The sequence below is a fragment of the Lates calcarifer genome, linkage group LG16_LG22, assembly GCF_001640805.2.
Source record: "Lates calcarifer isolate ASB-BC8 linkage group LG16_LG22, TLL_Latcal_v3, whole genome shotgun sequence".
Classification (NCBI taxonomy): Eukaryota; Metazoa; Chordata; class Actinopteri; family Centropomidae; genus Lates; species Lates calcarifer.
In genome coordinates, this window is record NC_066848.1 from 2,682,532 (window position 1) to 2,705,217 (window position 22,686).

Sequence of the window (22,686 nt, forward strand, 5' to 3'; positions counted from 1 at the left end):
TTGAACATGGACAATCAGACAAATACACAGAATTAATCATACAGACATGCAAACATCATGACTACAGCTACTGTCTATGGATCTGCGGGAGAGAGGAGAGAGCAGGAATCACCACCAAGAGCCAGCATGGAAAAGACCTATCAGTTAATACGGGAGGAAATTTAATGATTAGTTCCTCATATGAGCTTCGATTCATCTGAAACACCTGCAACCTTTGGCAAAACACCAAGAAAAAAGAGGGAAGGATTTGCTTCTAATCAAGAGAATAAAACCGCAAAAGAGGAAGTGCAGGAATGTACCTTCAGCACTCGGACGTAAGGATGTCCATCGGGGCCGTAGCGACTGCCGTTCTGAGTGATGTGTTTCAGCCACTGGATGTGAGGTTGGGCGTCGCTGTAGACCTTGCAGACGAAGCGGGCGTCCTCTCCGACGTGTACAGTGGTGTTGGCCGGGAGGCCAGCCTGGAGAATAGGCCGGTGAGGGGACCGTTCTGTCGAGAGTCAGGAAAACACTGGTGTTACAACTCAAAGTATGATACCAGATTGTAGGAGGCAGTAATTTATTCAGCACTTAACGTACATGTTGTCCAACAAGGAAGTGTTTCAACAACTTGGCATTTCCCTTAGCTTTGTTGATTTAAGAATCAACATAGTTAAACATGCACACTGTGTGAGAGTTTATCTGTGCAAAAGCAGAACTTCACGTACTGTGAGTGTGAATGTTTCCCAGCAACCCTGACAGGTAAAATCATGACTGCTCTGCCTCCTTCTTATCTCTGAGGCATTTAAAGGCTTCACACAAAACAAAGAGGTGGAGGCATTTATCTTTAAAAGATAAAGCACTGGAGAAGGTGGAGGAGGACTTCTATAAAGTGGGGTGTATATACTGCATATGAGGGAGGGGGTGAAGCTAAACTATGTGCCAGTCTTGGAAAAGTGAAACACCTTTACAGCAGCCCCCACATCTCCAGCTATCTGCATTCTTTTACAAGCAAACATTTGGCCTGCGAATCCAAACAGAGCGAGACCTGTGGAACAATGCCCCCTTTCAAAACACTACCCAGCCTTCACAACCACACTGAGGAGCCCACCAACCCCCACACTGACAGCAACCACCCACTGCTGCCACTACACACACACACACACACACACACAAAATGACATCACTCAGCCTGGGGCGATGCAGTGCTTTTCCAAAACAAAGCCTTAAGGTAGGTGCAGTGAATTCATTTGTGCATGTGTGTGTCTGTGTGTATAAGGTCGGGGTGGGTCACGGGGGATGGTGAGGCTGTGTGATGAAGGGTTAAGGCTGGGTTAAAGCAGGACAAATAAAAAAGGGAGAAAGAATTGGGAGGGTGAGTGAAGGGGAGAGAAAGGATCAACAGATGGAGAGTGAAGAAACTCGGAGGCAGAGACTTCTTCCATATGCCTGCCTGCCGCTCTTCTTCCTCCATCTTTCTGAAATCTGTCAGATCAGATGATTCCCACCCCTCCTTCCTCTCTCCCCATCTCCCTCCTCCTTCTTGCATTCCTAGGGCTCGCCTTGTTTATTGTCTCTCTTTCTTTCCCCTCTTTTTTCTCTCCTCCTCTATCTTTCACTACCTTCTCACCCTCTCAATCTTTCCTGAACAGAGAGGGGTGATCAACAACACTGTTGTCCAGTGCTCTCTTTGTAAAACCTACAGTCTACAGTCTGATATGATGTAGACTTACTAAAACAGAGAATAGGAAAAAAGCTTATAAAGCTGTATGGAAATAAACTCAACTGAGACGATCAAAGAGAGAGACATGTTGGCAAGACATGGAACTTTTGAAGCTGCTTTTTTTAAAGTGTTCTTTCTATTAATTCTAACCTTCATTATAGCTGGTCCAAATGTTAGCTGGAGAATTTAGTGCTGCATAGCTGACAACTCAGACCAAATGACAGAATGGGTGTGCGGTGGGAGAAAATAGGCCACATCATGATTATGGAGAAACCCCAAAACAATAAAAGTTTGTGGAGCAATTCTTGCTTAAATTAAAAAAAGGAATATTGCGTGTGTGTGTGGGCATGAGCAAGTGCAAGTTTTTTTATGGACCATCGAACGCACACAAAAAAAGCTACACTTGAGGAAGGGAAAACATAAGGGAAGATGTGAAGAGAAACAGTAAAAGAAGGATATGAAAACTTAGCCGTGTTGTCCTTTCTGTCTGCACCATGAAATGAGGGACTGGTGGAAAAGCCAAGATCCTGGCTATGGTTTCCATGTGCCAAAGTGAATGAAAGAGCAGACCCTGCGGTGCTTTTTAATGTTTTGTTGTGACTGATATGTAGTGACCCGTTTCAAAACTGAATCCATTTATCAATTAAGTCATTAGTGGAGTAATTTGATGGCAGTGGTGGTGGATCGAGGCAGAAAGAAGTGTAAGGAGACAGACCAGGGGCATTCCATGGTGTCCCATGCGAGACCGGTGAACTCTGGGTAACCTGGCAGCTTGGCACACAGGGCCCTAATGGTCAGGGAGGGGTAGAGGCACAGGAAGGGCGCTGCATGGCACAGGATGGCATAGGGCTACCGACAAAGTGCCGCACGGCCACTGGGTGCCACAGTTCTGATTGAAAGAGCCGACATCTGTTTTGACTCCTCATTTGTGTCTGCTTGTCATGTGTGTCTGCTCGTGGATCTCCAACTGTGGCCCTTTCTCCAGAGGCCAGTTTGAACTAGAAAAGGCTGGCTCCTCTTGGTTTTAATGGCTGATCCTGCAGGTCATTTGGGCAAAGAAAGACTGATAAGAACAGCCTTTTCAGTCTCTGCTCTGTTCCCCCTCCTTTTCTCTGTCTTCCCCTCTCCTCCCTCTGTCCACCCCATATAATGGAGGAGAATGAAGCAAGAGGTTGGAGGGTGCAGTGGCTGCGGAGCCAGACATGGAGGGGGTTTACTGCTCTGCAATAAAACAGAACAAAAAACAGAAATATGCAGTCTGAAAGAGAGCTTTAGCTAACTCCAGAGGGGAGCAGAGCGGGGGGCCTGTGTTGGGGAGCATGTGTGTGCGTGTGTGTGGACCTTCATGTGTTTGTGTGCATGTACCTATATGCTCATTGTGCAAAACCCTCAGGTATTCAATCTCCATCTGATAAAATGAAAATAATACTCCCTATTACCATGGAGACACTAATCAAAACAGAAGTGTGTAATTACAGAAGGTCTGCTCGGGACAATGGTGGCAGTCGGAGAATAATTCTCCATACAGACACAGTCTCCTGACGCATGGACTGACCAGTTGCCCCTAAACGTTCTTTTGTGAGTCAAACTGCTGCAGCTGCATGTCTGTCCAGGGTATCTGTAGATTATTGACCGGCCTTTAGAAGAATAGCTATGTCAAATAAACTTTGATGCGCACGGATTGCTTGTATAGTGGTTCGAGTGAGGCCAAAGGAGAGCGGGCCCGCATTGACTTAAGGGCAAAGAGTGCCACACAAACACACATGCATGCATTGATCTACTATCTTTATCCCACTCCCCTTGTTGTCCCCGCTGTCTATCGATTCTGCAAACTGAGCAGAAAAACACTCTTTCCAAAGGTCATAGTGGGGTTGACTGACTTGGATCTGAACTCGCTGTGATAGCACTGAGGTCAGCACTATGTGTCCTCAGAGAGTGACACTAAACAATCACCCGCTACCAGTTTAGGTCCCTGTCATACCTGAGCCGACCTTAATGATTCAGTTAAACCAAATCACACACACATTCACACAGAAAACACTGATTTTCCCATTTACCCCTTGCAGTATTGAGCCATACAGATAATTTCTGTTGTAGCCAAGGTTGTGGTGCTCAAATCATGGAAAATTGCATTTGAGAAGCTGAACAACAATGTGTTTTTATTTCCAGAAACAGTGTCCCTGTTGCTAAAGATATTCCACAGACTCCACTGTCAGCAATTTTTCTAAGGAAATATTTCTACAATAAAAAAAAAGTCCTACTAAAAAATCACTTTTGTGATTCACATGGAATGATCTTGTAAGTAGAAATGGAAAATAGACGTTTTAGTAAATAGCTTTAGCCTGCCTGGGTTAGATTAGCATTAGGGACAAAAAAGTTTGTCACATAATAGTGAAACCTGTCACAACCTTGTGTAATGAACTCCCAACTACAGTATTATCAGTAGTTTAAATCACATCACTTATTTGACCAACCGCATACATACACTCTGAGTGACTATCACAACCACATATTACCATTATTAAAGTCAAATTTAATAAAAATGACATACTATTGTATAAATTAATGAAACTACATCAGAACTGTTGACACATGCATGTTCAGCTTCCACACACTTGGCAGCACTCCTTGAGCTGCACCTGCATGCAGCGTGCACCTGGGCAATCAAACAGCACACACCCACACATACACACTACTCTCACTGTGAGAATCCTTTCAGCTGTCCGGCCTTTCCTCCACCTCCTGCTCCCTCCTCCATCCCCCAACTTCTCCTTTATTGGCCTCACAGGTGTACTCGAAGTCTGAGAGTGTGTTTCTGTGCGTGGTACTCACCCACTACGTCCAGGGTGTAGGTGTGGTTGATGGATCCAAACTCATTTTCCACCAGACAAGTGTAGTTGCCCTTGTCCGACGGCACCACGCTCTCCATGATCAGGGTCCAGTGCTGGCTACGCACCTGGGTACGAGAGACAGGAGTTTTCATGTTAGGAGACACACACACACACACACACACTGCAGTCTGAAGAACTTAACAGACAACAAGGAGCTCGTGGAAGGTGAGAAAGAAAACAAATGACACGAGGGGGTTTGGTTGAAAGAGAGAAAGACGAGAGCTGATGCAGTGCACTGGAAAACAGTATTGAGTGTGGTGACAGCCTGATTCCAGCAGAATGACTCTGCAACATCAGAACATTTTCTTTACTCTCTTTAAGTTCTGGGGAAAAAATATCCCAGTTTCTTTTAAAGCTGTTTTTTTTTTTTTTTATAAATTGACAAATACACCCAGTATAGTTCCCCTGTCTTCCCTGTAGCTGTCTAATTCTTCTGTAAGTCACTGTTATCATATGTACTAAGCCCCACCTGTTCAGTCTAAGCAGTTTCAAACACACAGCGATTTATAATTATTTGTAAAAACAGTTTCACCTGTGTGTGGAATCCACAGGTGTGAGCGAACAATAGTGTTTCCGTCTACAGGCTGAAGCGAGACTGTAGCTGCTGCTTGTACAGGCCTACATTTCTGACAAAGGAGAGATTATGCCACAGGGCTGGGCTCAGGTACAGCTTTTGTCCAACATTTGTAGACAAAAAAAGAGAAATGAGGTGTCCCAGGTATATCTGACAGCCTGACTGTATCATTTCCGTCTGGTCACGGCTGTTTTTTGTCTACGCTGTAATGAGCCTGCTGAAAGCCAAAGGGAAGCGACATTAGCAGCTACATCAACATAATCTGCTCCTAAACTTTCCTGGCAGGGGAGATGTGTTTCCTCATAAACCATCAGGCATTAACTAGGAGCCTCAGACCCGTTCAGCGTCACCGGGGCTTTTCATAAATTTATTTCATCACTGTCTCTTTAAACTGTTACTCCACTCTATCAGCACAGCTCTGACATATACAGTAAATGCTGCTTGTTTTGAGAGACAAAGGAATTTAGGAGCAAAATAACTAAACTGCAATCCAAATAGACTCCGTCACAGGGGAGGAATTCTTCACATTCACACTCATTGTAGCTGTTTTCAGGCTTTTTTATACAAAGAGGAAATAAAACAGAACCACACCAGCTTTACTTTCCCATGACATACAGAATCAGGTATTTTCATTGCATAGAAATCAACTCAGACCATTTATTTCCCAAAATGGGACTTGGGTGAGAGACAATCTCACAAGTTAAACAAAGCTTGTTTTGTTGGAGCCACAGCATCATGCATAGGCAAGTCAGACTCTCTTACTCTGACCACTGAATTAAAGTGATGACCGCTGAAATCATAATAATTCTGGTCCTCCTTTCGAATGCAGAGAGTTCATTTATAGTTGCTTTTAAGTCACTGTGGTTTACTTTATGTGTAAACAGAGAGTTATGAGCTGCACAGCACATCAAGCTCTTTCAGTTTAAACTTTAACCAGCTCAGCAATAGTGTTTGTAAATCGCATTTCATAACAACAGAATCACACACTAGTCTCTGAGCAAAGCCAGTGGGACCTGTTCTCCCTGATTGAGTTACCTCAGCATTCGAAACTCATTTCACCCCTGACGCTACCTACTTTCTCTATACGTTACTGTCTGGGGGCATTTAACCCTTAAGTCCCGGGCTTAGGTTTCTAATTGTTGGGGGTAAAGAACCATTTCGAGTTACAGTGAGAGGCTCTGCAAAGTATCCTGGTGAGAGGAGGTGCACGGATGAGCAATTCCAATTTCACACCAGAAACCCTGCCCTCGTTTCCTCTGTCTACTCTCCTCCTGTCTCTCCAGTGAAGGGTGGAAAAGGGGTGAAAGGACAGCCAGAGAATGATTGGAAGAAGGAGGCTTGACGTCCCTTGTAAATACATTCACAAAATGGCCAGAGGTACTGCAGCACAGAAAGCAGCCAAAGGCAAAGGAAGGCAGTTGACATTTGTAATAAAAAGTATGATGTATTACTGTTTATCCTACCTTATACCCTCCCATGCGGTCCTCTTGGCGGAAAGGCCTGCTGTTTTTAAGCCAGCGCAGCTTGGGCCGGGGGTTGCCTCCTGCAGCACAGCGGAACTTGACTGTGTTGGCAGCTGGCACCGCATGCAGCTTCTTCTCCATCTTTGCTGACGAGGTCCAATACGGAGCGCCTACAACCAGAGAACAGTTGGTGTTCAGTCAGGGTGAGATTTGCTAATCATGTCCTCAACAGTTTGGCTTAAGGGCCTTGGACCGGCAGAGGCAGATACAGTTGGAAGCGTGACTGCAAAAGAGCCAAACCTGAACCACTCTTAACACTCCCAGAGAAATACCCCCCGGCAGCACTGACTGACCCACCGTCTGCATAACACAACCCAGAGCTCCACACTCACACAGTTAAATAAAAACACACACTCTCCCTGTAGGCTCAGTGGGGTGTTACAGAGGGGGAAAAAACATCAGCTCTAAGGGGAGAATGTGCCTGGGCGTTGCCAAGAGGGTAACTAGACCATCACATTCAATTTCATCTCATTCCACTTAGCAGCTTTTTTTCCTCCCTCCACTTCCTCCAATTACCATAGCTCCCCTGTTTATCTGCCTGTCACTTGGCTAGATATGGACGGCCGGGCCAGGGATGCTTATCACCCTTGGAAAATCATTATGTGCCGTCAGGGGAGAAAATGAATGTCACGTTTAACAAAGGATTCCAGGGCTGTCAACGCAAACTTTTCCCCAGATTTATCAACGGCAAACTGTTACCATTTCTCCTACTGAAATCTGTCACCTTCCTTGTGTTTTGTCCATTCCCTGGTTCCCTCTTTTCTCCCAATTTCGGAGCCTCAGTCAGCTGGATTTTCCTCCGAGCCCCCCACCCGCCCTTTCTCTCTGCACCTGGGAGTGTGATTGCCTAAGCAGATGGGGCTCGGAGGGGAAGAGAAACTCAAAGTCAAACAACAAACCAAAAGGACTCCCACACCATCACTTTGTCTCTGTAAAGCACGAGTACAAGCAACAGAGGGAATACCCACAGATAAGACCACTACTGACTTTAATATGACCCGAATACATAAGTTTACTTCCCAGGAGAATATTTGCTTCAAGCGCCCTCCCACGACTCTCTTTCCCGCCTGTCCAATCTGCATACTATTAGACACCTCCCATCATTTTCTCTGGCATGCACAACCGGACAAGTCGTGCATACTTGGATAGTAAAGTCAGTAAACAGGGCTTTTCCTTCCTGAATGGATGCACGCCGTAAGCACTCAAACTATAATTAGTCATTCTCCTTTCTTCTTCTTCCTCGTCATTCTCACTATCTGCACTTCTCTTCCTGCTTCTTCACTTCTTAGTCCCCTCCATTTCTCTTCATTCGCTCTCCCTGTCATCACTCCATCTGCTCAGACAGAGACAGATTAGGTGGAGACTGGCTAGTCGCGAGGCTGTCTCTCTGAAACGACCTCTGACCCCAAACTGGCAGCCAGGTTGGAGGATGAGGTTGGGACATGAAAGGTGAGCGGTGCTGTTTCCCATGCTCTCTGTCCGGAGGGGCAGCACTTCAAACGAGACGACCCTCAGACCTCTCTCCAGATGAAGCCAAACTCTCACTGGCCCAACTGCTGTGGCCTCCAGGAACCCCCGCCACCCCCAAAGCCCCATGCATCCGGATCCCAACTCACGGCTGTTTATCCTAAGCTGGCCTGGGGTGAGCTGAGGTTATCTAACCCCTGCGCTATGAGTCAAGATTTTTTTCTCTCTCCGACTTCCTCCAGAGAGCTAAATCCACCAGTGTCCCAAAGTAGCTTTTCATTGCTGAAATGATTTCTGGTTAAGCAGTGATATCCTCCTCTTAACCATTTATCTAAGATTAACACGGCAACTTTGTGCAATGGATTATTCAAGCCACTGTTAGGAAACAATGTGAGATTGTGAGAATCCAGTATTGGTGAGTATTGGTCCTCTTTAAACAGTCTTACTTCTCCTGAGCTAAGCTTTGTCATGATACATGTTTTTGAGCCGTGGAGCTGTGATAATGTTTTCAGCCCTGCAACATTATGAAACAACACCACAGCTACAATCTGATCCTGAATCAAGTGAGGATAAATCCTAACTGGTTTACAGAGACACATGACATCAACCTTTTCCAGTTGAGTCCCACCCACTTCAAACAAATAAACTGCTCTCGGACAAAATAAAAAGAACGGCTGAAATAGTCAACATTATTCAAAATGACGTGTTCATGTTCATTACCCACTGTAAAAACTGATGGAGTAAACTGGTTTTTCCTAACATTATGACTTTATTTGGAATATCTTGACTTTTTCCATGTAACCATACAATTTTATTTTCTTGGAATTTTGACTTCTAGAAAGCACAACTTCACTCTTATAACATTTCATAACTTTTCCAAATAATCAATAACCTTCAACTTCGAGATCGATTTTTACACTTGAGTACCTATAACAACATATAAAACATCTAACACTCGAGTAGGAAAATGATGCATGAGTGCTCTCAGTCTGTGACTTGAAGTCACAACTTTAATTATGCTGGTGAGATAGATCTATTCATCTATTCATCCTCTAACTGACGGTGAGGCACGTTAACAATGAACGATGACGATAATGAGTCAACAGGACGGAGACTTTGCGACAACAATGGGACCCAACACAGAGAGCAAGTCTCCACGTGGCTCTTTAATTTCATCATGACATCAGCACTGCCCCCCTCCCCTCCGCCTACCCACCTTCACCCTTCCCCTGAACACAGCTTCCCTCACAGATCCCTGTAGAGGCTCTTCCATGTCTCCTCCAATAACACCACCCGCTGCTGACGATGGACACACTCTGGATTCTCTCCCTTTTCAACTTTTTTCACCAGCTTATGTTGTTCACTCTTCTATACAAGTCAAATCAAAATGCTCTGTTTCACAGTGGCCTGATGCCCAGCCATGTCTGAGTGCTCCAGAAGGAAAAAAAAAAAAGCCACAAATATAAAGCTACACCCCGCACTCTCCGCTCTCAGTCCCTCCCACGCCTACATGCACCCTCCTCCCTCAGTCCAGTCCTCGGCCCGAAGCCAAGGCTCCACGCCATGCTCAGAGAAGTGCTGGTGCTGATCCAACAACCCCCCCTTCTTTTTCCCTCTCCCCTTCTTCCCCCTTTCTTTTAATAATAATTTCGGTTTAGAATTTTCAGAAACACACACAGCGAGAAAATGCGACTGTACTGCCAGAACAGCTTTCCCTTTGTTTTCAAACAGCTTATTACCACCAGAATGCCTGGATCTGTTCCCTCTCCCCAATTTTTTCCTCTTGCCGAGTTCCTCTCTCTCCCCCATATTTAATGGATTTCAGGCAATTACAGTCAGCCCAGAAGTGGAGGAGGAGGACTCACGGTGAGACGCAATGCGTGTGGAGAATTTTAACAAGATGTGGAAGCCCTCATCTTTACTTCAGCCACTTCTCTGTGAGTTTATGTGTATGTGAACACATGCATATGTGCACGTGGTGACATAAACACACTACTACCCCAGATACTCACCAACGCATACACAACCTGAGGCAAAACTTTCTCTTTCTCACACACACACACACACACAGGCCCATCAGGTGGGTAACTGGGTCCAGATGGGTGTCTTTCATAATGGATGAGCCCAGCTGACTGGCTGGCTGGCTGGCTGGCTGGCTGGTTGGCTCCATGACTACCTGAGAGACACTAGCTGAAGGAATGTCAGGAATCTCTGTATTCCCTGGGGCATCTAGCCTGGGAGAGACACACACCATACAACACACACTCTCACAGTATAGGCCTAGACAGGAACGCTAAGGTATAGAATAGCAGAGATGTGGGTGCAGGCAGAGCTGACCTGAGTTTTTGTGTTGCTAACATCCGTCTCCTCCTGAAAGAAGAGAGACCATCCACTTTCTCTTCAACTGTGCTGGTAAACACAAAGTTTAGTCTTCCCTCTTAGGGATTAAATCTTTCGTAAGCGTTAAGCTATCACAATCAGCAAACCAGACTAAGTTCTGGCATGGTGTTAAGGACTGATCATTGTTCTTTTAGACCAGGACATGGCTTAAAACAAACTCGGAGAGATGTTCTACTTTAAAATGTTGAATTTTTTAAAAATCCCTTCACCATGTCCCAAATCGGCCCGTTTCAGAACAAGTAAAGTGAAAGCACACAGGCTTGTGGCTTTGTTCACGGGGGCCTGATCTCTGGGAGTTGGTGAGGAAGGATAGTGCATCACAACTCATTCATCCCTCCTTTTGTTCCTCCCATACTCACTTATCTGCTCTCCGTCCGCCCCAGTGTCCTCCGATCGCTCTGTATCGTCCTCATCATCCCCCGACGAGATGGCATCTGCACAGAGTAACCACGGTTACTGCCGCCGTTTCGCAACCCGCATTCACACACATACAGTATTGCATGCAGAGGTCTTCATTCTGTCACGAGCTCACAAATTTGCACACACAAATTTGTTAAGAAAATGCAAGAGTGAGGCCATTTTTTGATCTGGTTGTTACTGTAATTGTACACACACACACTCACTAGACCCCAGAGTTGTTCAGAAAGAACAAAATAATTGAGGATGTTCATCCCTGACCATATCTGCTCCATGGCCACTTCTCAGACACAATATACATCTCCATACTCCCTGTCCCATCCTGACCTGTTCTGTCCTGCCTGATCCCTGACTCACCTGTGACATTCACTATGAAGCAGACCGTGTCTTTGCCCACGCTGGTGCAGGCGTACAGGCCCGAATCCTTGGGCGTGGCATCACGGATCTGCAGCACCTCCTGCTCTATCAGCGTGCGGTTGTTGGTGCCCAGAGAGCTGCCGTCTTTGGTCCAGGTGATGGTCCCCGTCGCTGGCAGAGGGCAGCTCAGCTTCAGTACCTCCCCTGGGTGCACTGAGCACACCGTGGGCTTAGAAATTTGGTATTTGTTCGATGCCTCTGCAGAGCGAGTGGGTGGGAAGAGGGAGGGGGGAAAGGATGGGAGGGAAAGGATGGATTGGAGGAGGAAGAGGGTGCACAAGAAGGAGGAAAGAGAGGTGGGAGAGGAAGAAACAAGCCATAGTGTAAGAAACAAAAACACCATTTAACCCCCAATGGATGCACTTTAATCAACTTATGCAGGAGGAGCAATACAGAAAAGAGGAGGCCCATTTTTTAAACCGTCACACCAACATGTCGTTACCACAAACTCCCAGTCAGTCATTTGAAACGGAGCCCTTAGAAAATACCACTGTTCTGTTATCGAGTGTGCAGTGTGATTGGTGCTTATAGATTCAGAGCATGCAGTTACGGCCAGAGCAGCATATGTAGAGACAGAGAGAAAAAAAAAAACAATCGATGCTTTGCGAGCTGTGTTGACAGACAACCTCCCTCCCCACAACCACCCCTCCCTTTTAGCGTGGATGCCAAGCAGCCGGTGTGTGTGGGTGAGTAGGAGAAGTACAGACAGATCTCTTCAGACTAAAAAAAAGTCATAAAACTCCAGCACGTCTGCCCATCAGAAAGTAAAGCAGCCAGAAAGGTCCAGGACGGAAGCAGTTGTCAGGCAGGGGAGGGGAGAAGGAGGGGGAGGAGGGGGCGCTCTCTTTTTGGCTTTTCTCTGGTTTTGACTCTACGCCTAAGCTTCGAAAACCTTGACCTGGCTGTAGCCTGACTCTTCTGTTTTCCATCTCTCTCTTCTTCGTTTTCTTTCATAACATGGCCATGGAGGAGCTACAACCCCGGCACAGGATCTGCCGGCCAAGGCAGAGAGCAAGAAACTCCGCTAGACTCCAAAGTGCATAAAACCTTCACTTCTGGGAGAAAATCCAACTCAGCCTGTGAGTGCATGTGTGTACACCCTGTCCTCTGACTTGTACAACAGCACAGATAGAACGAGGTGAATGTCCAATGTATAAAAGTGAAGTATGAGGGCCCATAGCTGAGACTGCACTTCTACATCAGGGCGGATTTTATCCGTAAACGTACAAACTCTGGACTGAGACTGAATGTTGAGCAAAAGGGGGAAAACCTGCCTGAAATACAAGCTGGCTTCTGCTATATATACCAAAGCCAGTTCCAGTCCCCCTGAGGCAGACTTTAACACACGCGCACACTCACACACACACACACACACACTTATGCACAAATGTGTACGTTCACTCAGCTCAAACATAGATAGATCTCACTATTCTTTGCAGCCATCAACTGTGAGAAAAAATGGAAGAAATTCCAAGTTTTCCTCTTTATTGCAGTACAAAAATGTCTAAGTGTGTGTGTGTGTGTGTGTGTGTTTTCTTCAGAGGGAACTAAAGGAAAGGTTCAAAAAAGAGAGGGATTAAAAAGATTTGAGGAGGAAAAATAGCAACAGTGGAAAAGCATAAGTGATGAAGGTATATGTAGAGTGTTTGTCTGAAGGCTGACAGGTGTAATTACAGAGGCAGTGGCACTCCCAGCCTTTCCTGTACCTCAATGCACCTTTTCAACAAAATCCCAGCCCCATTATGTGCTGCTGCTCTGTGTGTATGTGTGTGTGTGTTAAATGTAAAGTATACATACACACTAGCCTCAACAGGAAGGGAAAGTCATTCCGCCAGCAGTTGAGGCATGTGCGCAAGCCTCTAAACATTCCCTCTGGGCAAGAAGACACACACACACACACACACAGGTACAGTTCCTATATTGTCTTTTTTTCTCTCTTTCTTTTTCCTTCAATCCAGAAATAATTAACCCCTCCCCCGCCACCCAGGACTGAGTGTGTGGTCCGATAAGAGGTGGAGCTCCTGTGCTGATTGATGGGGGCTGTCTCTGCCACCTTTTACGACATGGTTTTCCACACCGGAGGTCTGACGTTATTACCGGTTCCAGCTTTTCCTTTATTGTTTGATTTAGGATTTTAGAGATTAAGAGATGTCGTAACTACCAGGACACAGAGCAGTGTAGGTATCTGCTGGGAAGCCAGCAGGTATGGGCATCTTCAATGTAAGGGGCCCCTAAATGAGGCTGACGAAGCAACGCAACACCTGGAACATACATACACACACAGGCTGCACTGTCTGTCAGCACACTGAAAAGAAAAGAAGGGGTGCTGAGGTACTTCATAGAAAGATGATACTCACACACTACAAGGAGAGGTCTGAGGAAGAAGGAGAGAAATAAGTACAAAGGAAAGGATGGGAGAAAAAGGGAACAGAAAAGGACGCTCTCCAAATGGTGCATGTGATTAAAGAAAGCATTCACGTGTTAGTTCTGCCTTCATCATTTTCTTATCTCTGCTGTGTCCATCTGTCCTCCTCCATCAACTCCTCCTCCTGCTGCTGCTGCTCCTTCATTTCCCTCCTTCACCTCCCCTTCCGCTTTGCCCTCTTCTTCCCCTGCCCCCGCTCCCACACCGCTGACCCTGCTGACCTAACCCTGACACTTCCCAAACCTGTTGACACCTCCAGCATGCCTGATTGTTCATGGGAACCTGTGTTGTGTAAGCACACACACACACACACACACACACACTGAGAAAATACAGATAGAGTTACCCCTTAATAAAAGCATGTATCATACACATCCATACGAGGAGATACGGACCCAGACACACACACACACACACCTTACTCCACTTGAAAAGAGTATACAGGAGTCCAGGGATGCATGCTGAGCTGAAGAGTTGAAACACTTCACTGCAGATTTTTCATCTCTGTAAAGTTTCATCCCTCTCTGCACCACAGGAGGGGGCGGGTGCCTCTCTATCTCACTCTCACACACACACACTCACACACACTTTTGCTCGATTTCAATCAAACAGCTTTCTCCTCTTCCCTCCCTCCTTCATCACTATCATTTTGCCTCGCTCCTGCTGAAGCACATCTCCATTTCAAAACCCATCTCTCTCTCTTTCTCTGACAGCTATTACAAGTGTCTATCAGGTGTGATAGATTCAGGCTGTCCACTCCTCGCTATCGCTCCGTCCTCATTCACACTGTCTTGTCTGGCAATAATTAGTCTCGCAGCCTGAGAGTCTGCGGCAAAATGCAGCAAGCAATTCTCGCCAGTGTCTCCTTAACGTCTGTCTTTCTGTCATATCAGTGAGAGCCAAGCAGCGACCGTGGCAGCGTGGTGAGGGTGGAGTTTATGGTAGCGCTGGATTTTCTTTTTATTTTTTTGGTAAATGATGATATGAATTTACTTCTGCAGAGAGGCTCACTCAGCTGTAAGTCTACTCTGCCATCTCCTCTCTGTCGCGCTCTGCACCACGGGATAGGTGGACTAAATGTAATGACTGCCATCTCGGAGGCACACACTCAGCATGCGTGCAGTCAAACGCACACATACACAAACGACACTATCTCTGCTTCCCTTCTTATCCCTCCTTTTTACCTCTCCTCTTTCCTCTGTATCCTCCTCACGTAGTCAAATCCCAGGACTTTTCTCCCCTTTTTTGTCTCTCCCTCTTTTCTGATGTCCTTTCACATTTAAATCCCTCCTTAGCTTTTTTTTTTATTCTGACAAAGGAGCAGCTCCATGAACTGGCTCCTGCTGTCGTCCATGGCAACAGCCCCTCCGGTGCACCCACCCCTCCACCCCTTCACCCCTTCATCAAGGCATTGCCTGAACCCCACTCGACCCCTTTAACCCACTGGTCACCCCTTATCTCTAACAATCCTTTTAGGTTGAAGCTCTCGTGACCCTCAGAGCAGAGCTTCCTTCAACTTTGCTCTGGCTTCTCCAGATTCATCTTGAGAACTGAATACAGAAGCAGATGAATGCATACACTACAGCTGCACCTAGAGATTTCTTTCAGTAGCGATTCATGTGCCAGTTATTTTTTGAGACAACCTCAGTGTCCAGGGGGACATTTTCAAATGTGTTGTTTTGTTCAACCAACAGCCCAAAACTCAAGAGATTCACTTTACAAAAAGCAGCAAATATTCACAATTTCTTCTTGAAAATTGCAGAAAGGAAAGCTTAATTATCAAAACAGTTGATTCTTTTTTTGCTGATAACTGACTGTCTAACTGTTTCAGCTCTAATATGCACATTTACATTGTATGTGGCAGTTTTCTCCAGAGAAGTGAGCAGGCAGGAGGCTCAGTGCCAGGCACCAAAAAAATCATCCAAGTATGATGTAAGGCTAATGCAGGAATCAAATCTGTGACCTTTCAGATCAATCATCATACACACTACAGCTACAGCAACTCTAAAATATACATACACCAGGTGCAACACTATTTAGTTAAAATACATCCAATTTCCACAGAATCTGACAAAACATTCTTTTATGAATTTACAATTTTGTTTACTTTTATTTCAAAATTGCATCACTATTTTTGCATCAGAGCCTAATTCCTGAATATATGTATTTTATTTGTTTTTCCGTTTTTCCCTGCATCATCCTGCACTCTGTCTCTGCTGGTTCAGATTCCTCTCTGATTCCTGCCGGACACGGGACAGTCCACCGAGACCTGAGGCACAAGCTGGCGCAGGTAGCAGCTCTTCCCAGCCTCTTATCAGACAGGTGTGAGATTGAGCAGTAGAGTTACAAGATATTTTCTCGCACATCAGCCAAGGCAAATAACAGTCCACACACACACACACACACACAGCCACTAACACACTCGAACCTTCAAGATTAACACCAGCCAACGGCAGGCTAATAAAAGTCATTGTGTGACAGCCGTATATTTAGCCCAACTGCCCCCTGGCTACACCACCAGGCTGACACACTGTGTTTGTTTAGAGTTCACTTCCAATGCCATCGCCACAGTCACACACACACACATAAACACATACAGACACACACACACACACTTGGTGTCATTAACCGGCAAACTGACACTTTTACACTTTTACAGCTGAACTCCTACTGTGTAGATAGCACAGTGTTACAGAAAAGTAATAAGCCCTCAACTCTGTGACATTCCCACCTTCACACACAGAGAAACACACTGACACACAACTACCAACTGTTTACTGGAACTATGATTTTAAATAACAGTCTATAGTCATCATAACTGTTAATAAACAGTCAGTGTAACATAAGCTATTCATCTCATTAAATAAGGTACAGTGTACAGGTGGGAACGAAATATAGAAATGTGTCAGGAGAGCCATTAAAGTCCCACTGTGCCCAGAAACTCTTCAGGAAATAAAACATGACTTTTGCTGACAAGCATCCCTTCTTTTCTTGTGTCTATCTGAGCATGAAAGGCTCATCCCTGACACATAATGTAGCCTTGATTTATTGAGCTATTTTGAAGTGTTTGCCTCTCAGCTAATCAGAACATTTTTTTGAGGAACAGTTTGGCAGAGAGTACAGGAAAGTACAGCCAAACCATGAGCTGACTCCTGTCAGCTGCACTCACATTCAGCCTGCGTTCCAGCGTGCCTGGTGCCACATTTATTCCACATTATATGCAAAGAGGGGCCTGAACACACCACAGTGCAGAGAATACCAATGTTACAGACAAACACACACCTCCTGTGTTTGGTGCCATTGTTATTCAGCTCAGTCAGAGTATTTTAATCACTGTGCAAATGGAGGACGCCTGGACAAGGTAAACACTCCCATAGATACTGAAGTGGCTACAGCGACAACAATAGGCCTGTTGTGGAGGCCTTAACCAGCGCGCTCGCTCTACTTCTACTGTTACAGCAGCCACAGGTAAACAAACTAGCAGGGCCACCAGGGGTGCAGGCGTGGGCTCTATAGAGACAACACTGATATGCAATCTGATGAATCTACAGCAATTACTGCTCCCACACACACAGGCAGCGGTGTGACCGAGGCTGCAGGGCAGAGAGGGCTGGGGGGGGGGGATCCTAAACATCTCTGTAGGGGGGTGTTATTAGGACAGAGAGGGTGGGTCCAGCCAATCTGTCTCCCAGACATCTATGCCATACAGGTGGCACCAGTACAGCCCATCAGGACCAGCGAACAGAAGGAGACCACGACAACCTGAAGCTGTGGACACGCTGATTCAATCACAGCTGCAGTGTAAAAAAATGTATGTTTGCCATGTGCAGCAGGGAAACTGATTCAGGATCAGATAAGCAGACCAGGTTCTCTGTGCCCTGTTGATCCCTCATCATGTGACCCCTAGGTCTAGCCACTTAATCTCCAGTCACATGACTTCACTGCTGCCCAGCGCTCTGTAATCTCTCCATCTAAAGGAGAAGTCAAATATGCACAAATCCTCTTAGAACTTTCCTGGAGGATTGTATAACTCTAGAAAACTCTCCCTTGTCCCCCCCCCCGCTCTGTCCTCTCTGTGGCCATGTAGCGTAGCGTCCGGGCCACACGGGGCTCTGAGCGTGCCGGCGTGGAGCCAAACAGTCTCAGACTGAGCAACAAAAACAACAACCAGAGAGGAGAGCTCCGGCCTCTCATCAAGGTAGATAACAATGATACCTGACCTCTAGGGCAAAGGGCAAGACAAGGTAGAGTGTGTGCATGTGTGTGTGTGTAGGGACAGATGGGGACGGGGGAGGTGGCTTAAAAAAGTGATGCTCTGTTGTTGGCCTAACTTACAATTAGTATGCTGATTAAAGCCCGGGAACAAAAGGCTTTGGAATGTGAGTTACCATCCATCACAACAACTCTAATTAGCTCGTCTCTGACCAGACTCTGAGACTGGAGACAGAAAATGGAGAAACCTCAAAAGAAAAGAAAAAAAACTTTTAAAAAATGGCCTTTCACAAAAGGTTTCTAAAAATGTAATTGTTTTGCCAGTAACAATTATGGCTTTAAAATATTTTAATTCACAAACTTAGGAGAAAATGGAGTGCAGGCTGCTGTGACTCGAAGAATTAAAGCAAAACTTAAAAACTCTTGATCATGATTTCTCTCTTTGTGCTTCTTTCCAGGCAAGCAAGGCATTAGAGAGATGCCAGCATAAACACCGTCCCACCCTCCTCCACTGCTCTCCCTTGTCCTCCCACACAGGGTCACAAACCTGCCTTTAACACTCAAGCATGCCCTGAACTACCACAGACATCAGAAAGAGAAATACAACAAAAAAGTGTGAATCACACGTCTCACAGTGAGGAAAACAAGAGGCTCGCCATGCCGAGGTTAGTTGTTTCCCCTCTGTTTATTCATTTTAATCCCCTCAAAACCTTACACACACTCTCTACTTCCTACTTGTTAGATTTCTAGTGACATTTAAACAGATTCAGAGGATTGAAATCCTCGCTTTCTCTGCAAGAGAATTCAAATACTAACTTGTAAGTGTACAGGTAACAGAGGAAACCGTGAAATTTGAATTTTAGAAAATGAATTCCCACGTGGCTTTGCTACAAATTTTTCTTCAAATGAAGAAGTCTAAATATTCTTCATTTATCTGGAGGTTAAGTTGTTAAGTTATTTAAGGACAAGGATTCTAAGGAAAGGAAACACACGTTAAGCAAAACTCTGAAGTCAGGTTTAAGAGGGGAAACAAACTTGACAGACCTACACCTGCTTTCTAAAAACAAACCCAACAAATGGTTCCACCCCCCACTCGTCATCTCGGTCCCTTCCCGTCCCCCTGCTGCTTACCTTCAGGTTCCAGAGTGGCCTCCTCCTCCTTGGTGGCGGTGAGGGGCGGCCGGGCCACGCTGACGGTCAGCAAGGACAGCAGGACGGCGGCCAGCAGCCAGGCCCACGAGGCCATCCCGTTAGTGGGGGCCAGCGCTCCCCATACCCCCCTTCTCCACCTCCCCCTGGACACTGATCCCATCTGAGGGGGTCCGCCCAACCATCAACTGCAGCCGGGTCGGCCTGTCACTCACTGGAATTCACCCAATCACCTGGGCTGAGAGGTGAAAAACAGAGAAAGAGGAGGAGGAAAGGAAGGTGGTGGTGGAGCGATGATTGAAGAGGTAGACAGAAATGTGAACAGAGGCGTCAGAGGAGAAAAAAGAAAATAAGAATGAGATCATTTCAATAATTTCTACATCATTTTCTCCTCTTTCTTTATTCTAGATAAAGTGAGACAGAATAATGAAGCAACAGAGAGCAACAAAGACACAATGTGTTTCAAAATGCTGTCAAACAAGCCATGCCACAGACATACCGAAGCTGTGAGGCGCCAACAGTCAACACACAACCACCCTGCATCCACCTTTACCTCTCATCTATAATTATATGCACTGAAATGTTTTATAGAAGCCAATTAAGAGACATTCAAGCTCTGTAAGGCTTAGTATTCAGTCTAACCAGTCTGATGTTTCCTGAGTCACACAGCTACAGTTCCAAGATCAGACTTATTTTATTAAAATGTACAAATAGAACTCCATCTCCTCTGTCATTTACCACGCTGTTCACATTATTCCTCCAAATTAATATTTAAATGTATCCTGAACAGATGAGTCAGGGAATGATTTGAAACTATCGGGCACAGTACAGACACCAGATGAGCGAACGTGGCCCCAGTTTCGTTTAGCTGGACATCGTTTATTCCAACAGATGCGTCAAACCTGTTGCCCGCGCCGCTGCGGTTGTGTTAAATGTATTCGTGAAGGGCTCTTATTGCATTTTCGTGACTTGATTATGAGACCGGCAAGGCTTCAATTGAAATGCAATATTGTAATATTGGGACACACACACACCGATCTGTTTTGCCAGACATCTGTGGTTCAACCGCGCTGAAGTGTCTCTGGAGGTTTGGTGAAGTCACGCTTCCCTGCGCTCCTTCTGCTCCAGCTGGACGTATCGATTGGTTTCACCCGCAAAGACACATGTAATTTGACTTTTAGAGAGCGAACCTGAAAACGTGCACATGCTGATTTTTCTTTAAGTCGCCCCTCAGGGGCTACACGGGATACGGACTGTGGACGCGCACACGGTGTCGGGGTGAATCCATGAATTTATCCCGACGTCTTAACTTTATTACAGAAATGCATCGACTTGATTCTGCAATTTATGGAACTAATTGTGGATCGTGACAGCTCAGACACATGAATTATTAATGAACTGTAACCAGGATGTGCACCAGTCAGCTTTTGGTTCTTACCGCGGTCTAAAAACTCCAGCAGGACGAAAAGAGACCAGAATTACCCAGAAACCTTCGCTCGTTTTACATCATTTAGAAGTGTGTAATGTCTGCAGCACAATAAAAAAAAACACCACATTATTCTCCAGGTATAACTATAACCACAGGATGAAAAGAAACCAGAAAGATCAAGATCAAATAAAATGGAAACACACACAATTCAACAGAAAAGGGTTTAAAGAAATGAAATAATTCGCTCTTCATTACAAACTTTCCCATGTTGCTGACATGACATTTAGACACATGAGGGACTTTGCTCCATACATGACCACAGCCTTCATTTCAACTCAGGCTTTGAATGAAATTTCTTGGCAGTGATTGAATTCCTATTGAAATTCAAATCAGTTGGCTTTTCCACAATGGGGGCTCATTTGGAGCTGCTCAGTGATTTAGGGCTCCGGCACCAAGCAGTGAAAAAACAACTGCGGTCACAGGATAATTGGCACCATAAATGCAACGTAGAAAATTAAGCAAAGTAATAAATAACCAGGACACTTGTTAATGGGTCCTGAAGTGATGATGCACCGTGCTGTGTGATTCCTCACCCTCTAAACTAAACAGATAGATTTCACTGAATTAACTTCATCACATATATTAACTGATTATTTTTGTAAGATGTTATTTTAAGAAAATCTTAAATAACAATCTTTATGGAGAACTTTGTAATATTTTTACAGACTTCTGAAAAGTCTCCAAAACAAATTCGTAGTTATTAAACTCTGTAAATTAAACTGTAAGTAGTAAAATAGTTCTCACTCCGTCATGTTCCGGTAAGAAAAAAGTACAAACCCAAAAAGCGCAAAGTATTTCTCCAACCACGCAGCCTATTTGTCATGACAGCAGAAACCCTGACAGATGAGACTCTGAGGAAGCTTTAGACTTTTCCCAGCTGAGCTTTATCGTAAACAGAAAATACTTACCAGGGAGGACTAAAATCGTGGAGATCTGTTTTGGCATGCACAGATAAGGGAGGAGAGAGCATGAGCTGAATCCAGAGGGAGGAATGTCTCCAACTCCACAATGCACCAGAAAAAAATCTGCGAGGCGCTGCCTTTTTTTCTCAGCTTACTATTCCACAATCAACCGGCATCAACTCAGATCAGAGGATATATTCCAAACCGGAGGAGCAGTGTAGTCCAATGCCATGCAAAGAAATCCGACTTTACACGCGTTATCCTTCGAAAACAGCGCGGAGAACCATACTGCTGTCCCCCGAAACTTTCCTCCCCGTCACCAAGTTTCTTCTAGGGCGCAAAACATGCCCAGTGTTCCCGAGCCGCGCACTTGTCAACTAAAGAGAAAGTTTGCAGCTACTAAGGAGGTAGAGCGGGGGTTAAAATGTACGAGAGAACAGCTGCCCGATGCAAAATGTCATAAAATCCATCAGTGTGCGTTCCTCTGCTGAAAAGAGCGTCTTTCGCGTCTCCTTCGCCTCTTCCGCCGACAGTCCTCGCACTGTTTCTCAGACGCTTTGTCAGGTTTACTAGGTTTTTTCTCCTCCTTACGTCTCCACACACTGCCCTCCTCCTTCACTCCAGTGGGTGTCATCCCCCCCCACACAAGCACCCCCAGTGTAATTCGAGCCGCTTCCTGGCCGCAGTGTCTTTGGGCCGTGCCTTCCTCCGCCCATCAAACTGCAGCGCTGCCTGCCTGCCTGCCTGCCCTGCGCTCAACTTGCTCAATCTGGGTCCGGTGCGAGGGCCCCTGCTCCGCTCCGGAGCCGTCAGACCGCAGTAACAACGCCCCTCAGTGGCCAAGGAGTGACATCTGTAGGTGGAGACGCACTGATCACACACAAACACACACGCACACAGAGACACGCAAAACATCCGTACAGTGTGTTTCAGTATATCTGAATGGTGCGGCGCTTAGCAGAGAAATGTCCTGCATGAAAAACTGTGACAGTACTTGAGTGTCGTCAGCAAACTGAAATATGATATAATAAAGGAAAAATACTCAAGAAATAAGTTAAAGGCATCAACGAAACAATATTAGAATATACACAAGAGCATAAAAGTACAATACCTGCTCT

The 22,686-nt window shown here is 45.6% G+C and overlaps 1 protein-coding gene across 2 annotated transcripts in view; it reads right to left on the bottom strand.

Annotated features, from left to right (window-relative positions):
* fgfr2 (fibroblast growth factor receptor 2) overlaps nt 1–22,431 on the bottom strand; it is a 39,025-nt gene extending 16,594 nt beyond the window's left edge. Inside the window, exons 1-7 of one of the 2 annotated variants that reach the window (XM_018680189.2) lie at nt 21,575–22,431; nt 19,160–19,415; nt 11,332–11,589; nt 10,917–10,991; nt 6,631–6,800; nt 4,535–4,658; nt 300–490 (exon numbers count right to left, since the gene is read on the bottom strand). In XM_018680189.2, the coding sequence (XP_018535705.1) occupies nt 300–490; nt 4,535–4,658; nt 6,631–6,800; nt 10,917–10,991; nt 11,332–11,589; nt 19,160–19,340 (999 nt within the window). In that variant the 5' untranslated portion in view covers nt 19,341–19,415; nt 21,575–22,431. The remainder of the gene's footprint in view (nt 1–299; nt 491–4,534; nt 4,659–6,630; nt 6,801–10,916; nt 10,992–11,331; nt 11,590–19,159; nt 19,416–21,574) is intronic. The other variant, XM_018680187.2, reaches the window with a different exon arrangement.
* Nucleotides 22,432–22,686: the final 255 nt, after the last annotated feature.